General features: G+C 61.1%; 1 protein-coding gene across 3 annotated transcripts; it reads left to right on the plus strand.

The window, feature by feature from the left end:
- Positions 1 to 4,123: 4,123 nt before the first annotated feature.
- On the plus strand, positions 4,124 to 13,327 carry KIFC3 (kinesin family member C3). 3 transcript variants are annotated; one of them, XM_072346275.1, is made up of 19 exons: positions 4,124 to 4,224; positions 5,238 to 5,358; positions 6,391 to 6,587; positions 7,802 to 7,867; positions 7,951 to 8,091; positions 8,169 to 8,408; positions 8,502 to 8,675; positions 8,779 to 8,926; positions 9,025 to 9,155; positions 9,237 to 9,348; positions 9,424 to 9,605; positions 9,698 to 9,802; positions 10,007 to 10,137; positions 10,550 to 10,673; positions 10,851 to 10,980; positions 11,051 to 11,280; positions 11,489 to 11,623; positions 11,710 to 11,809; positions 12,331 to 13,327. In XM_072346275.1, the coding sequence occupies exons 2-19, from the start codon at positions 5,340 to 5,342 to the stop codon at positions 12,354 to 12,356; spliced, it is 2,391 nt and encodes a 796-aa protein (XP_072202376.1). In that variant the 5' UTR covers positions 4,124 to 4,224; positions 5,238 to 5,339; the 3' UTR covers positions 12,357 to 13,327. The 3 variants fall into 3 exon arrangements, with proteins under 3 accessions (XP_072202376.1, XP_072202375.1, XP_072202377.1); XM_072346274.1 differs by lacking the exon at positions 4,124 to 4,224 and adding an exon at positions 4,308 to 4,441; XM_072346276.1 differs by lacking the exon at positions 4,124 to 4,224 and adding an exon at positions 5,021 to 5,146.
- The last annotated feature ends 69 nt before the right edge of the window (positions 13,328 to 13,396 follow it).

Here is a 13,396-nt window from a genome sequence, read left to right on the forward strand (position 1 = left end):
GTGTGAAGTGGAGCTGAGCGATGCCTGCTGTGCTCTGCTGGGATGGGGCATCTCAGCTGCAGTCACTTGGAATTTACACCCTGAAATAAGGAGTGACCTTCTTCCTTTGATAGGATCGGAGAATCGTTCAGGTTGGAAAGGGCCTTTAAGACCACCTAGTTGACCTACCAATACTGCCTGCTAAGCCACATCCTTTTTCTCATCCTTTCCTCATCTACTTCTCATTTTGGGATGAAAATTTTCAAGTGTAGTTTATTTCCAGTGCCTCGGGGAGATCTGAGCAACATCCAGCAGGTTGGCTTTGAGTCATCGGAAGAATTACATATCCACGTTATTATTTCACAGAGTTTTCCCCCTTGTGGAGGATGCTGGATGTGTGTGAAGAGCTGGAAGTCAAAGGGATGTGGCTGGTGGGCATTTTGGGGAGGGGAGAGGGGGGGTTGAGGTCAGATCTGGGGAGCTTGGAGGTCTTTTCCAACCACTATGATTCAATGATAGGTTGGGCAAAAGCAACCAGAAAAGAGTGATAGATGAAATAGAGGGGCTGTTGTATAGAGACATATTGCCAGCCCTGGGCTGGGACCCGCTGGGACCACATGGCACAGCACAACATGGCATGACATGGTACAGGATGGCATAGGATGGCTTGGCATAGCATGGGATAGGGTGGCATGGCATGACATAGGATGGCAAGGCATGAAATGGCGTGACATAGGATGGCATAAGATGGCATGGAATAGAATAGCATGACATAGGATGGCATAGAGTGGCATGGAATAGCATAGGACAGAATGGCATGGAATGGCATAAGATGGTACAGCATAGGATGGGGTGGGATAGCATGCTGTGGAATGGCATAGGGTGGCATAGCATAAGATGGCATGGCATGAGATGGCCTGGCATGGGATGACATACGATGGCATGGCATAGGATGGCATGACATGGGATGGCACAGGATGGCGAGGCACAGCATGGCACAATATAGCGTAACATGGCACGGCACAACATGGGATGGCATAGGATGGAATGACGCGGCACGGCTCTGTCCTAGCACAAGGTGGAGGAATGAGCAGCAGCCTGATGATTGGCTCAGCCCAGATAAGAGGCTCCTTTGTACTGCAGAAATGCTGCTATCACGTGCAGATCTCTCTGCTGCCATGGTTACTGCCTGCTGCAGTGCATGCAGCACAGCGGTGTGACCATGTTGAGCTGGGACATGCAGCATTGGCTCTGGGTCCTCCTGCAGCACTGGGCAGCGTCCCATCACTTTTTACACGAAGGTTCTTTTCATTAAAGTGTTTTCCTGTGCGCTAATTACGTTGGTTTTCCTTCTGTAAATGAGCCCGATATGATCTGTGTGTCTTGGCAAACAGCCTCGAGAACAGTAACCAAAGCCTTTTTGTTTGATCGCTGTTTGCTTTGCAAATCTCCCTGCTCTCACCGTTCCTGGCTGCTTTCAGACAGCCTGCACGTGCGGGTTGATGGGAGGGAAATGGGGCTCTGTGTCATTCCTTCTGCAGGAACAGGAAAGGTTTGGGTGTTCCTGAGACCCTGGGGTCAGGGTGAGGGGATGGTGGATGGCTGCACTCAGGGAGCAAACCTGCTCCCATCTGAGCACAGTTATCTGCGGAGGGAGAAAAGTCCACCTGTCCACCCATCTGAGAAATAGGTTGTGTCAGCAATTTGCAGGGCCGGGCTTTAATCTGCTTTTAAGGCACCGGCAGACGGGAGCAGAGGGGACGTCGCCTCCGTTGCAGACGGAGTTGCTCTGCAGCAGCCGCCCTGGGGACCCTTTGGGGAGCAGGCAGTGCCATGCATGCGCTGGGTGCTCTGGCTGCACTCTCAGTGCTGGGCTGGACCAAGGGCAGCAAACGGCGGAGCGTGGCTCTGCAGAGCACCAGGGGACTGCCAGGAGCCAGGCGGTGGGCAGCAGGGCCCGGCCCCCAGGTGAGAGGTGTGGGGTGGGAGCGATGGCAGTGAGCCGCAGTGTCCATCCATCACCATGCGGCTCCAGGTGCGGGTGTAGGGCTGTGCATTATATATGAGAGGTGTGAATAATGCATGGCAGGGTAAGTTTGCAGGCCGAGCAGTTGGGAGGCGACGGAGCTGTGCCATAGCTCTCCCTTTCCAGACGGGCACAGGGTGAGCACAACAGCGCTGCTCTTCCCACAGAGGCTCCTATGGCTGTGCGTCCCTGTGGGATTCAGCGCTGAGCAGCCAAGCCACGCACTCAGTGTCCCTTAGTGGCACGGCTGCTGACATCAGCCTCCAAACTCAGTTCCCTAAATTATTCACAATTACTGCTCGAGCGTCTCCTCCAAAACCAAACGTGCTTCTGAGGGCACTAAAAATAGCTTCACTGAGGATGGGATGCCCTTTTTTAAAGGAGACCGCTGCCATCCTTTCTGCCTCTATTTGCACCCCCTGGCCAGGCAGCTGCAGGCTCAGCTCTTGGGGAGAAGAAGGGCAGGGATGGGGCCAGGCCCTGCAGGGACCCTCCTGCTGCAGGAGAAAAAGACACAGCTGCTGATGTTGGGTGGGTGAGTGAGGGCAGCTCCGGGACACCTGAGTGCTGCCTTATCTCAGCATCGCTGCCTGCGGGTTGGGTTAATTCCCACTGTGAACTTGGAAACGAGTACAAATTTCTCAGGAGCACGCTAAGACTTAATTAAAACTCGTTAAAGAGCTTAGATGGCAACGAGGGACTGTGGGGTTTCGTTAGCTGCTCCTGTGGGCTCAGCACGGAGATCCCCTCGCCGGGGCTCTCAGGGAGGAGTGGAGTTACAGCACTGAGCTGCCTTATCATTAATTGCTCTCTGGGGATGCATTCTCACTCCATCTGATGATCCTCCCGCTGGGAATTTCCTACAGAGAGCACCCAGGTGTGCCCACGCCTGCATTGCTGCCATCAACTTGCTGGAAGGGAACGGAGGGGGAGGTTAAACTTTTGCCAGGATATCGTATTTTCCCTCCATCTCCCCGGAGGTGTTACAGATGTAGGTTAAATATTTGCTTGGGGCAGAGCAGACTGCAAATGCAAAGGGCCCCCATCGGCACAGCGGTGCAATCAATGGGGCTTCCCTCCATCCACACTCGTGGGGAAGTGGGGGGGGAAATGGCAATGAAACCGCCTGGCTGAGCAGATCCCTCATTGCATCCACATGCACAGGAGGTGGCAGCGGGGCTGGCCGCCCTCCTGCTGCTCTCCCAGCGCTCATTGATCCCGGGCCGGCATTCGGATGTCTGTTCCCAGGCTGGCAGCGAGGAGGGATGCTTTGCAGGCGGGGAAAGAGCTGCTCTAAAAGGAAAGGCAGAGCCCGCGGCGCCGCGTTGGAACGTGGAGAGAAAGCAAAGGCAGCACGCAGTGAGCTGGGGCTGGAAAGGGGGGGCAGCCCTATTGCTCACAGCGCCCGCCGTGGGGTGATAGAGGGGCTGTTTCCAATGGCAAAGAGCCCTGAGGGTGGGGATTTCCACGCTCAGTCCCGAGTACCATCTTTAGGATGAGCCCCACCGGCCCGGTGGGCACCGAGATCTCCTGGTGCATTGGGGTTCCTGCTTTGGGAGCCGTCCATCTCCCCTCACCCATTTAGTCTCTCCTTGATGCAATTGACGCAACGTACGCCCGCTGCATAATTGCAATGCCATCAAAAACCTGAAGCATTCAAAGGACAGGAAATGACTTAACGCCCAGAGCTATTTGCATAAACATTATTTTGCCCTCACAGCTCGTAAATTAAGTCAGTGACAATACGACATTAGAGTCGCTGCTGGAATGCTTACAGTCACCTCGTGTCCGCCCGTGTCAGCGCTGAACCAGCGGCACGGACATGGGGAGCCCTGCGTGAACACCTACAGCACCCACAATGGGGCTGTATAGGGCCATGAGGGGCCGTGTGGGGCTGGATAAGGCTATGAGGGGCTGAGAGGGGCAGATCGGGGCCGTGTGAGGCTATGTACAGCTGTGTGGGGCTGAGAGGGGCTATATGGGGCTCTGTAGGACTGAGAGAGGCTGTGTGGGACTACGAAGGGCTGTAAGGGGCTCAGAGTGGCAGAGCTGGGCTACGTGGGGTTGAGAGGGGCAGTGCGGGGCCGCGCATCCCCCAGGCACCGCCGCCCGTCGGGGGTCCCGGGCGTTACCAGGGCAACGAACCGGGGCGGAGCAGCCGGTGCCGACGCCCGGGTGGGCGGGACCGGGGCGGGGAGCGGAGCTGCAGCGGGCGGCCGGTGAGCGGCACCGGGAGGGTACCGGGAGCGGGCGGGGCCGGGCCGGGCTTCCCTTTGTGTGCGGGACGGCGGTGGGCGGGACCGGGGTGCGGAGCGGGGACCGGAGGGCTTTGCGAGGTGCCGAGCCGCTCTCCCCGCGGCAGCCGAGGGGTCGCGGAGCCGGGGACCCCCCGTGCCATGCCGGCAGCCCGCCCGGGCCGGGAGCTGCCCCTGCAGCGTGAGTACCGCACGGCTCCGCGGAGGGGCGGGGGGAGGAACCGGCAAGCCCGCATTCTTCGCATTGCTGCGCGGCCGGGGAGCGGGAGCGAGCTGCAGAGCTGCAGGGGCGTGGGGTGCCCTGCGGGTTGCGCGTCCTGCTGCTCGCCCTGCTGTCGGTCTCCTTCGGGCCTCAGCCGCCCCGCAAAGCGATCTTTGGGGCGGTGCAGGAGGGGTCCGCCCGCTCCGTGGGCTCAGGGGTGGCTGCCGGCCCGGCGCTGCCGCCGCCGTCCCTGTGCGGGGCCGCCCGTCCCCGCTCAGCGCTGCGCTGCCGCCCGAGCGGAGGGAAGGAAGGGAACTTTTGAGCGGTGCCCGCAGCTGCTCCGTGCCGTTCCCTTGCAGAACCACCTCGCCAGCACTTTTTTTTACTGGTGGCATTAAAAATAGATAGATTTTTTTTTCCCTGCAAGCCGGCGAATGCGGGATTACACAACAGCCCGGACTTTTTTGACCTTTGCCGTATTCCTCTCTTTCCTCCTTCTGGGTTTTCCTTGAGCTGGAAAAGCCCCAGCCCTTTGCATTCAACCTTGAGACACCAGGGCTTTGCTGAAGCCCACCCAGCGCAACGACACCGACGTGTAACGGGCAGAGCCGAAGGCAGCCGGCTGAATTCCTCTTGACAATAGAGGGTGGGGATGTGGGACCGTCCTCGCAGCGCCTGTGCGATGTGGGTGTCCCGGGGACGTGGGGCTGGTGGAGCACACCCAGTGGGATGGCACTGGGAGGCCACGAACCCAGCAGCACATTTCACCCTGCAGGTCTCGCTGGAGGACGGCCAGCAGCCGGCCCTGCCACGCACCACGGAGGAACCACCAGCGTCCCCATGTGAGCCCACCGTGCCAGGGCAGGCAGCCTGCACCATGAGCCTGGAGAAAAGCGGTGAGGGGAGCACGGACGCAGCCAGGGCTGAGGGATGGGGCCGTGCATGCAGTGTCTCCAGCCGGTGCTCCGGTGCCTTCCTGAGTGGTGCCTGGCCCAGCTGGGAGGAGGCAGTGCTCACCGGGGGGAGGGTCTGCTGCCTTCAGGTTTGGGTTTGGTATCCCTTGGCTGGAACATCCCTTTGGTACGGGGAGGAGGCGGGCGCTTGAGCAAAGCTGTGCATGCAGCCCCAGGCAGGAGAACAAACCCCCCCCTGCAGTCCCTTCTGGAGGAGCACAGATTCCTGGCTGTCCCTCTTTGCTGCCTCTTGGCTTGAAGAAAGCACAAGTCCCCACAGCTGTCAGTACCTTGGGACGGCTGACACCCTGCAGCACGTGTGTGAAACACAACTGACACACGGCATCAGCCCGCCTGCAAGCAGCCAAGAGGCTCCCAGCATCGCCCTTTGCCTTCCAACCTTCGCTTTCCAGGCAAGGCAGGGAGCAGCCCAGATCCATGCTGCTGGTTCCACCGGCGCTGCATGGCGGTGAGTCAGTCCAGCTCGTCCCCTGCTGGAACCACCGAGCAATTTAAGGCTTCGTTTGCAGAAAGCTGTGTTTAAACTCGTGCTGCGAAGGTCAGAAAGTCGCACTCAACAAGCAGTGCCACCATTTGGGTCGCCCGTGTAATTTGAATTTGGCTTCCATTACGCTGCCGTGTTCGGTGACGCAGCCTTTAATAACACCATCCCATGCTGTTTTTCCACTGGCACCTGCTCATTCAGGGGCAAAAAAAAGGCTGTGGTGCTGAGGGGGTGAATCAGAGGCAGCAGTGGGGCTGGGTGGCTGCACGTCCATGCAGGGCAGCCCAGGCTGTGCCGTGGGATGCCGGCATCCCTCCGTCTGTAACACGGGCACGCACTGGTGTCACCGCCCTCCCACTGGGACCCTCAGCACCGCTGTGCTCCTGTTGCTGTCTCCCTTGGGTCGCAGGGTGCCTGTGTCCCCCTGGGGCTGGCTGACCCCGACCCTGCTGTGCTCGCTCCTGCCGCAGGGGGTCGGTTTTGCAGTGGGAAGCGTGCCAGCCTGCCGGCCCAGCGGCCCTTCCCCGTCATCCAGAAGGTGGTGGCATCCATGGCGCACCTGCAGGAGGAGAAGCTGCGGCTGCAGGAGGAGCTGCTGGCTCTGCAGGAGAAACTGGCTGCCCGAGAGAGCGAGGAGATCGCCATCTCTGTCCAGCTGCGAGGGCAGGTAGGGGGGCTTTGGGTGCACTCTGTGCTTCCAGCTGCGGGTTGTGATCTGTAGCATGAAGGCTCAGGGTGCTCCAGCTGTCTGGAGTGAGGAGCAGAGCATGTCTGTGTTGGTGCTTGCTGTGCTGCTGTGGATGGGGGCTGGCCTCAGTGCTGACCCCCTAATGTTCCTCGTGCCGGTGCAGACACAGCTGTGGATGTGAGGACCTTCCTCATTACAGGGAGATTGAAACCCAGGCTGCTAATAAAGGGATTTGCATGTGGATGTTGTGGAAGCTATTACAGTCAGGTTTGGCTTGTTCCACTGGTGTCAAAAAGGTGGATGTAATTGTCCTGGATCTGGTTGGCATAGTCTGCATGACACAAGCAGGACAGGCAGCTGGTGTGCCGGGGCTGCGCAGCACGGGGTGAACCTGGGCTCCGTGAGCTCAGCAATGGCCGGGCCGTGCCTCAGCCCTAAGCCCACTGCCAAGGAGTCCCTGAGCAGCCTGGAGAGCAGGCTGCAGCCGGAGCTGCCTGAGGAGGTAGGGCACGGGGCTGTGCTGCTGTAGCAGGGCGCTGCGCTGGGGAGCAGCTCTTCTCCTCTATGAGCTTCTGCTTGCTGCGTGGCTGGAGCCTTCCAGCGCTGTGTGTGGGGCGGTGTGCTTTCCTGTGAGGTTTATCGTTGAGGTTCCGGAAGGTGCGGGGACGTGGTTGGGGCTGGAAGCGTGTGGGGAGCACAGCCCCGCGGTGCGCCATTCGTCTGAGCAGGAGGGTGGTGGCTTAGCCATGGCTCCGCGTCCCCCTCCTCCTGCCTGGAGCACCGACGGGCTGTGCTGAGGGTGAGGGGCAGCGGAGGAAGGGTTGAATTGAGGTGCTGGCTCCGGGAGCAGCCTCTGCCCCGGCACACGCAGGAGGTGCGCTCGGGCAGCTCGCCGCGCCGCCGTCTCCACAAGGGAGCGGCTTTTAACTTATCATAATTAATTACAGCACAATGTGAGCGCGTTCGCATTTGTTATAAATCAGCAGCTCCTAAATGACGATCTGCGGAGGTTCAGAAGAGGCTGCTGCCGTTTGCATGGGGGCGACAGCCTCACGCTCACTGCGTCGGGGGTTGGTGCGGTGCCTCCTCGCCTGGCAGGGTGTTAGGAGGGGAATCCCTTCCCGGGGAGCAGAGCGTTGGGGGGCGGCACAGCACAGCTTTGTGCTTCCAGCGGAGCCTCCCCATGTGTGCAGGTTGAAAACCTGAAGGCGAACCTCCGGGAGCAGGCGCAGGAGATCGGCAGGCTGCGCTCGGAGATGGTGAGCTCACCGGCTGCGGGGGGGGGTGAATGGGCTTGGGGGGACTGCTGGGGGGGCTCCCATCACACGCTGACCTTCCGCAGGGTGGCACGGATGTGGAGAAGCACCGGGACCTGCTGGTGGCTGAGAACGAGCGGCTGCGGCAGGAGATGAAGGCGCGTGAAGGGGAGCTGAGGGAGCTGCGGCGGCAGCAGGCGGCGTGTCGGGACTGCACCCACCTCCAGGTGAGCTGCGGGTGACCCGTGGCTGCCGGTGGGGGCTGCGGGTGCCACGGCCTCGGCTGAGCCTGCTTTGGGGCCAGGAGAACGCCGGGCTGCAGGAGCGGCTGTGCCAGCTGCAGAGGGAGGCGGACGAAGCCCGAGCCAAGCTGGCGGAGCTGGAGCTGGAGGTGCAGCAGAAGACGAACCGCCTGGCCGAGGTGGAGCTGCGGCTGAAGGATTCGCTGGCCGAGAGAGCGCAGGAGGAGGAGCGGCTCAGCCGGCGGCTGCGGGACAGCCAGGAGACCATCGCCAGCCTCAGGGCTCAGCCCCAGCAGATAAAGGTGAGCACCGCGGGGCTGTGCCTCCTGCTGGCTGTGCTGCGGTGCCGTGACCTCGGTCCGTAATACACCATCGTCTGTGGGTGCTTCGTGCAGTACATCATCAAGACGGTGGAGGTGGAGTCAGCCAAGGCAAAGCAGGCTCTGTGTGAAAGCCAGTCCCGAAATCAGTACCTGCAGGAGCAGGTGGGGATGCAGAGGCAGGTGCTGAAGGAGATGGAGCAGCAGCTGCAGAGCTCCCAGAAGACAGCAGCTCAGCTCCGGGCACAGGTACGGGTCTGCAGGCACAGCAGTGCAGTGCTGCGAACCAGGTGATGTTGGGACTGATGTGCACGCGTTGTCGGTGCTGCCTTACACCACCGATTCCCCCCAGATTGCCATGTATGAGTCGGAGCTGGAGCGGGCCCACGGGCAGATGCTGGAGGAGATGCAGGCGATGGAGGACGAGAAGAACCGTGCCATCGAAGAGGCATTTTCCCGCGCCCAAGTGGAGATGAAGGCAGTGCACGAGAACCTGGCGGGTGAGGAGGGCGCTGGGCTGGTGGGGCTCACGGGGGTCAGGGCTGTGTGTCTTCACCCCGTGCTGGGGCCACCCACCCTCACCTTGTGCTGCCCGCAGGCGTGAGGACCAACCTGCTGACGCTGCAGCCGGCGCTGCGCACCCTGACCCACGACTACAACAGCCTGAAGCGGCAGGTGCGGGATTTCCCCCTGCTCCTCCAGGAGACCCTGAGGAGCGCCAGGGCTGAGGTGAGTACGGGGTCAGCCCGGAGCCCCTCACCCTGTGTGGTGTGTGGGTGGGTGGGTGGCTGAGCACCGTCCTTCGCGCAGATCGGACAAGCCATTGAGGAGGTGAACAGCACCAACAGGGAGCTGCTGCGCAAATACCGCCGCGAGCTGCAGCTCCGCAAGAAGTGCCACAACGAGCTGGTGCGGCTGAAAGGTGCGTTGGGGCCGGGCTGCGGGAACGGCCGGGTGCCACAGCGGGGCTGATTGATGCTGCCTCTGCTCCCCCAAGGGAACATCCGTGTCTTTGGGAGAGTCCGCCCCATCACTAAAGAGGACGGAGAGGGCCCCGAGGCGGTCAGCGCGGTGACGTTCGATGCGGATGACGACGCCGTCCTGCACCTCCTGCACAAGGGGAAGCAGGTGTCCTTTGAGCTGGACAAGGTGTTTCCTCCACAGGCGTCCCAGGAGGAGGTGGGTGCTGCCTCACGCCACTAACAGTGGGAGGAATGACGGCTGGGGGAGGGCTGGGGGACCGTCCACTGATGCTCTCTGGCCCCCTGCAGGTGTTTCAAGAGGTTCAGGCTCTGGTCACCTCCTGCATCGATGGGTACAACGTCTGCATTTTTGCCTACGGACAGACAGGGGCAGGGAAGACCTACACAATGGAGGTGAATTTACCTGGCTTTGCCTTTCCTCTTCTTGCCTTCCTTGCCTTCCTGCTGCAGTGCCCTGTGTGCCCTGTGTCCCAGTGCCATCGCTAACCCAGGCCGGCGCTGGACCAGTCCTGGCTGTTTCTGCAACCCCTGAGCTTTGCTTCTGCTCAGCTGCATTGGGAAGAAGCCCAACGGGTCATTTCTCTCCCCATTCACCAGGGAACCTCCACAAACCCAGGCATCAACCAGCGGGCCCTGCAGCTGCTCTTCTCTGAGGTGCGGAGCAAGGCGGCCGACTGGGACTACGCCATCAGCGTCAGCGTGGCCGAGATCTACAATGAGGCACTCAGGTATGGCCGTGAGCCCTTGGCCGGGGCACAGCATCACGTGGAGCCCTCGGGGCTCAGCGTTGGCCGTGTAAGGAAGCACCAGTCTGGGTCCTGTCTCCCTTTGAGCCGTTTCTGCTTATTTGGGCTCCCCCCGCTTCCTCCGCTGGGCTCCAAACCCTTCCCCTTGGCCCGGCTCCCCGGCCTCGGCCGTTATATTTAGAAACTGTGCTCTGGGAGCCAAGGGAATGAGAAACATTTTCCTGCCCTGCCTGGACGCTGGGGGCTGGGGGAGTGATGGCAGCAGCCGTAGGGGCTCTCTGACACTGCAGGGACCGGTGCAGGCCCTGAGTGCACATCTGCACTGTGCTGCACCTCTGGAGGCAGCAGGCTCCGTCCCAAAGGGAGCTGGGTGCTGATGGGTTCCCCCTCGCAGGGACCTGCTGGGGAAGGAGCCCCAAGAGAAGCTGGAGATCAAGCTGTGCCCTGATGGCAGCGGGCAGCTCTATGTGCCCGGGCTGACTGAGTTCAGCGTGCAGAGCGTGGAGGACATCAACAAGGTGAGGCAGTGAGCTGGTGGTCATCCTACGGTGTGTTGGTGGCTCTGCAGCATTGTCCCAGGATGGGGGGCAACAGAGCCCAGAACAGGCCCTGGATGTGCTGCAGGGGGCTGGAAATAAAAGCACGGTGGAAGGGGGGATGAGTGGATGGCAGCCTCACCCCCCGCTCACCCTCAGGTCTTTGAGTTCGGCCACGTCAACCGTGTGACAGAGTGCACCAACCTGAACGAGCACAGCTCGCGCTCCCACGCGCTGCTCATCGTCACCGTCCGCGGCCTCGACCGCAGCACGGGGCTGCGCACCACGGGTGGGTGCTGTGCCCCCCGGTGGGGCTGCATGGCGGTGCTGGCGGTGCTGACGTCTGTCTGTGCTCCCAGGGAAGCTGAACCTGGTGGACCTGGCGGGCTCGGAGCGGGTCGGGCGCTCGGGTGCAGAGGGCAGCCGGCTGCGCGAGGCTCAGTACATCAACAGGTCGCTGTCGGCGCTGGGGGACGTCATCTACGCGCTGCGCTCCCGCCAGGGCCACGTGCCCTTCCGCAACTCCAAGCTGACCTACCTGCTGCAGGACTCGCTCAGCGGGGATAGCAAGACCCTCATGATGGTGCAGGTCTGGGTTCCCTGTCCCCCACCCCCTGTGCTCTGTGCCACCTGCTGTGGCTTCTCTCTGCTGGTGACGGGGCCGTGCCTGGTGCAGACGGCGGCCGGGGGCTATCGTGGGGTGATGGGTTAATAATAGCAGCTCCCTGACCCCGCTGAGCAGCAGGGAGGGACGGGGGGGTGACAGTTGAGTGATGTGCTGCTGCTCCCACCCGCAGGTCTCCCCTGCCGAGAAGAACAGCAGTGAGACGCTGTGCTCCCTGAAGTTTGCCGAGCGCGTCCGCTCCGTGGAGCTGGGCCCTGTGTCCCGCAAGACTGAGCTGGTGTCCTGGCCCAGCCAGGAGCAGCTGGAGGTACCCACAGCTCCGCCGTCACCTTTCATTGTGTGCCATCGCTGGAGGCACGAGCTGACCCGGGGCCGTGCCCCATCTCTCCCCAGGGTGACTTGCCGGGATCCTCCAGCCGGAGCCACGCGTCCCCCAGCCCTGGGCTGCCCAGCGGCCGCACCACCTCCATCCGCAGGAAGCTGCAGAGCTCAGGTGGGTGAGGGCGTGGGGGTCCCACTCCGTGATCCTGGAGTGCCCAACCCGCGGCCTTCCATGGGAGGAGGCTCCCAGCAAACTGATGACAGGCTAAGCTGCGTGTGGAGCGAGCTGTGCAGTAATCGGCTCATTAACCGCTGGTTAATTGGCTGGCAGGAGCCTGGTTAGGGCTTCCCCTGAAGTGCCCTGTCCCAGCACAGGGCGGTGAGGGGCCACGTGGGGCAAAGCAGCCGGGGCTGCACGTGGGGCAGCCAGGGAGCGATGCTGCAGGGCAATGCCCGCAGCTGAACCTCTCTTCTCTTCGATTTCAGCCTGAATTGGGCAGCTGTGGCTGCCAGGTGAGTGCCCGCGGCCGGGAGCTGGTGATGGGCTCTGCTTCAGCCCCGCTTCCCAGGCAGGGAGGGCTGCAGGGCTGTGCTGCTCGCAGGGGGAGCTGCTGGGACCGCATCGCTTGGGGCCTCGAGCTGTGGTGGCTTTGCCCCCTGCCCAGCCTGATGCACGTGTCTGTGTCCCCACAGGGAAGCTGAGGCCGGTCCCCGTGTGACACATGCTGCAGGACCCAGCCCCTCGCCCACCTCGGTGCCCCGGCCACCTTCAGAGCTGTGCCCCAGGGTGGTGGCACCCCTTCCTGCCGTGGCACCTCTCACTGTGAGACACGCAGCTCTGTGACTTGCAATTCTTGCTGGACAGATGGCTTTAGCAAGGAGCCTCGCCACCTCTGCAGCTTTGTTTTTGGGACAGCTGGGGTATCTGGCTGGAAGGATCGGGGCTGAGCACTCCCACCTCGCAGTGCTGGGGACACCACGGCTGCAGGAGCAGCGGGCACATGGATGAGGCTTGGTTTGGTGTGACTGTGCCCAGCTCCCTGCCACAAGGTCCCGCTCCACCCCCTGCCCCCCAACCCAGCCTCTTTGGGAGCAGCACGGCCCAGATTCGAAGCCAGAATAACCCCAGCAGCTCCTTTCCCTGTTGGATTCTCATGCCCTGTTGCACGAAGGCGCCCCGGTGCTGCTGCATGCACCCTGCCCAAAGGGAGAGCAGCCGTAGGGCTGCCCCCCTGGCACCAGCAGGGGCTTTGCAGTCTTGAAGGAAGCTATTGTAAAGTGACTGAACCGTTGTCTTCTCAAGAGAGATCACAGTGTGGTCAAGATGAATGTGTTTGCAATATTTATAACCTGTTTACATGGTCTTGGAATGGAGGGAAAAAGAAGAGCAACCTGCAGCCCAGTGCTGTTGGGAGTAGGTGTGGAAGTGGGGGCCGGCAGGGGCACAGAGGGACAGAGGAGCCCCAGTGCAGCCTCTGAGTCAGCTGCAACCATGGGAGGTATGTGCTGCACCTTCCAGCTCCTGGCTCTCCTCCACACCGTATCCTATTAAAGAAAGAGGGAAATAAAAAGGGAAAAATAAGTCTAGTCTTTTGTTAAGATTAGATGTTTCTATGTATTTTAATAATATATATATATATATCTCCCGTTTTATAACAAAACTTATTTTAAATAAAGCATTAAAGCCATTCTTCCTGTGCTGCTGTTACTTACCCCGGGGCTCCATGCCCTGCCCCATTGGCTGTTACAGGCTGGAGCC

The sequence above is a fragment of the Excalfactoria chinensis genome, chromosome 11 (genome assembly GCF_039878825.1).
Source record: "Excalfactoria chinensis isolate bCotChi1 chromosome 11, bCotChi1.hap2, whole genome shotgun sequence".
NCBI lineage: Eukaryota > Metazoa > Chordata > Aves > Galliformes > Phasianidae > Excalfactoria > Excalfactoria chinensis.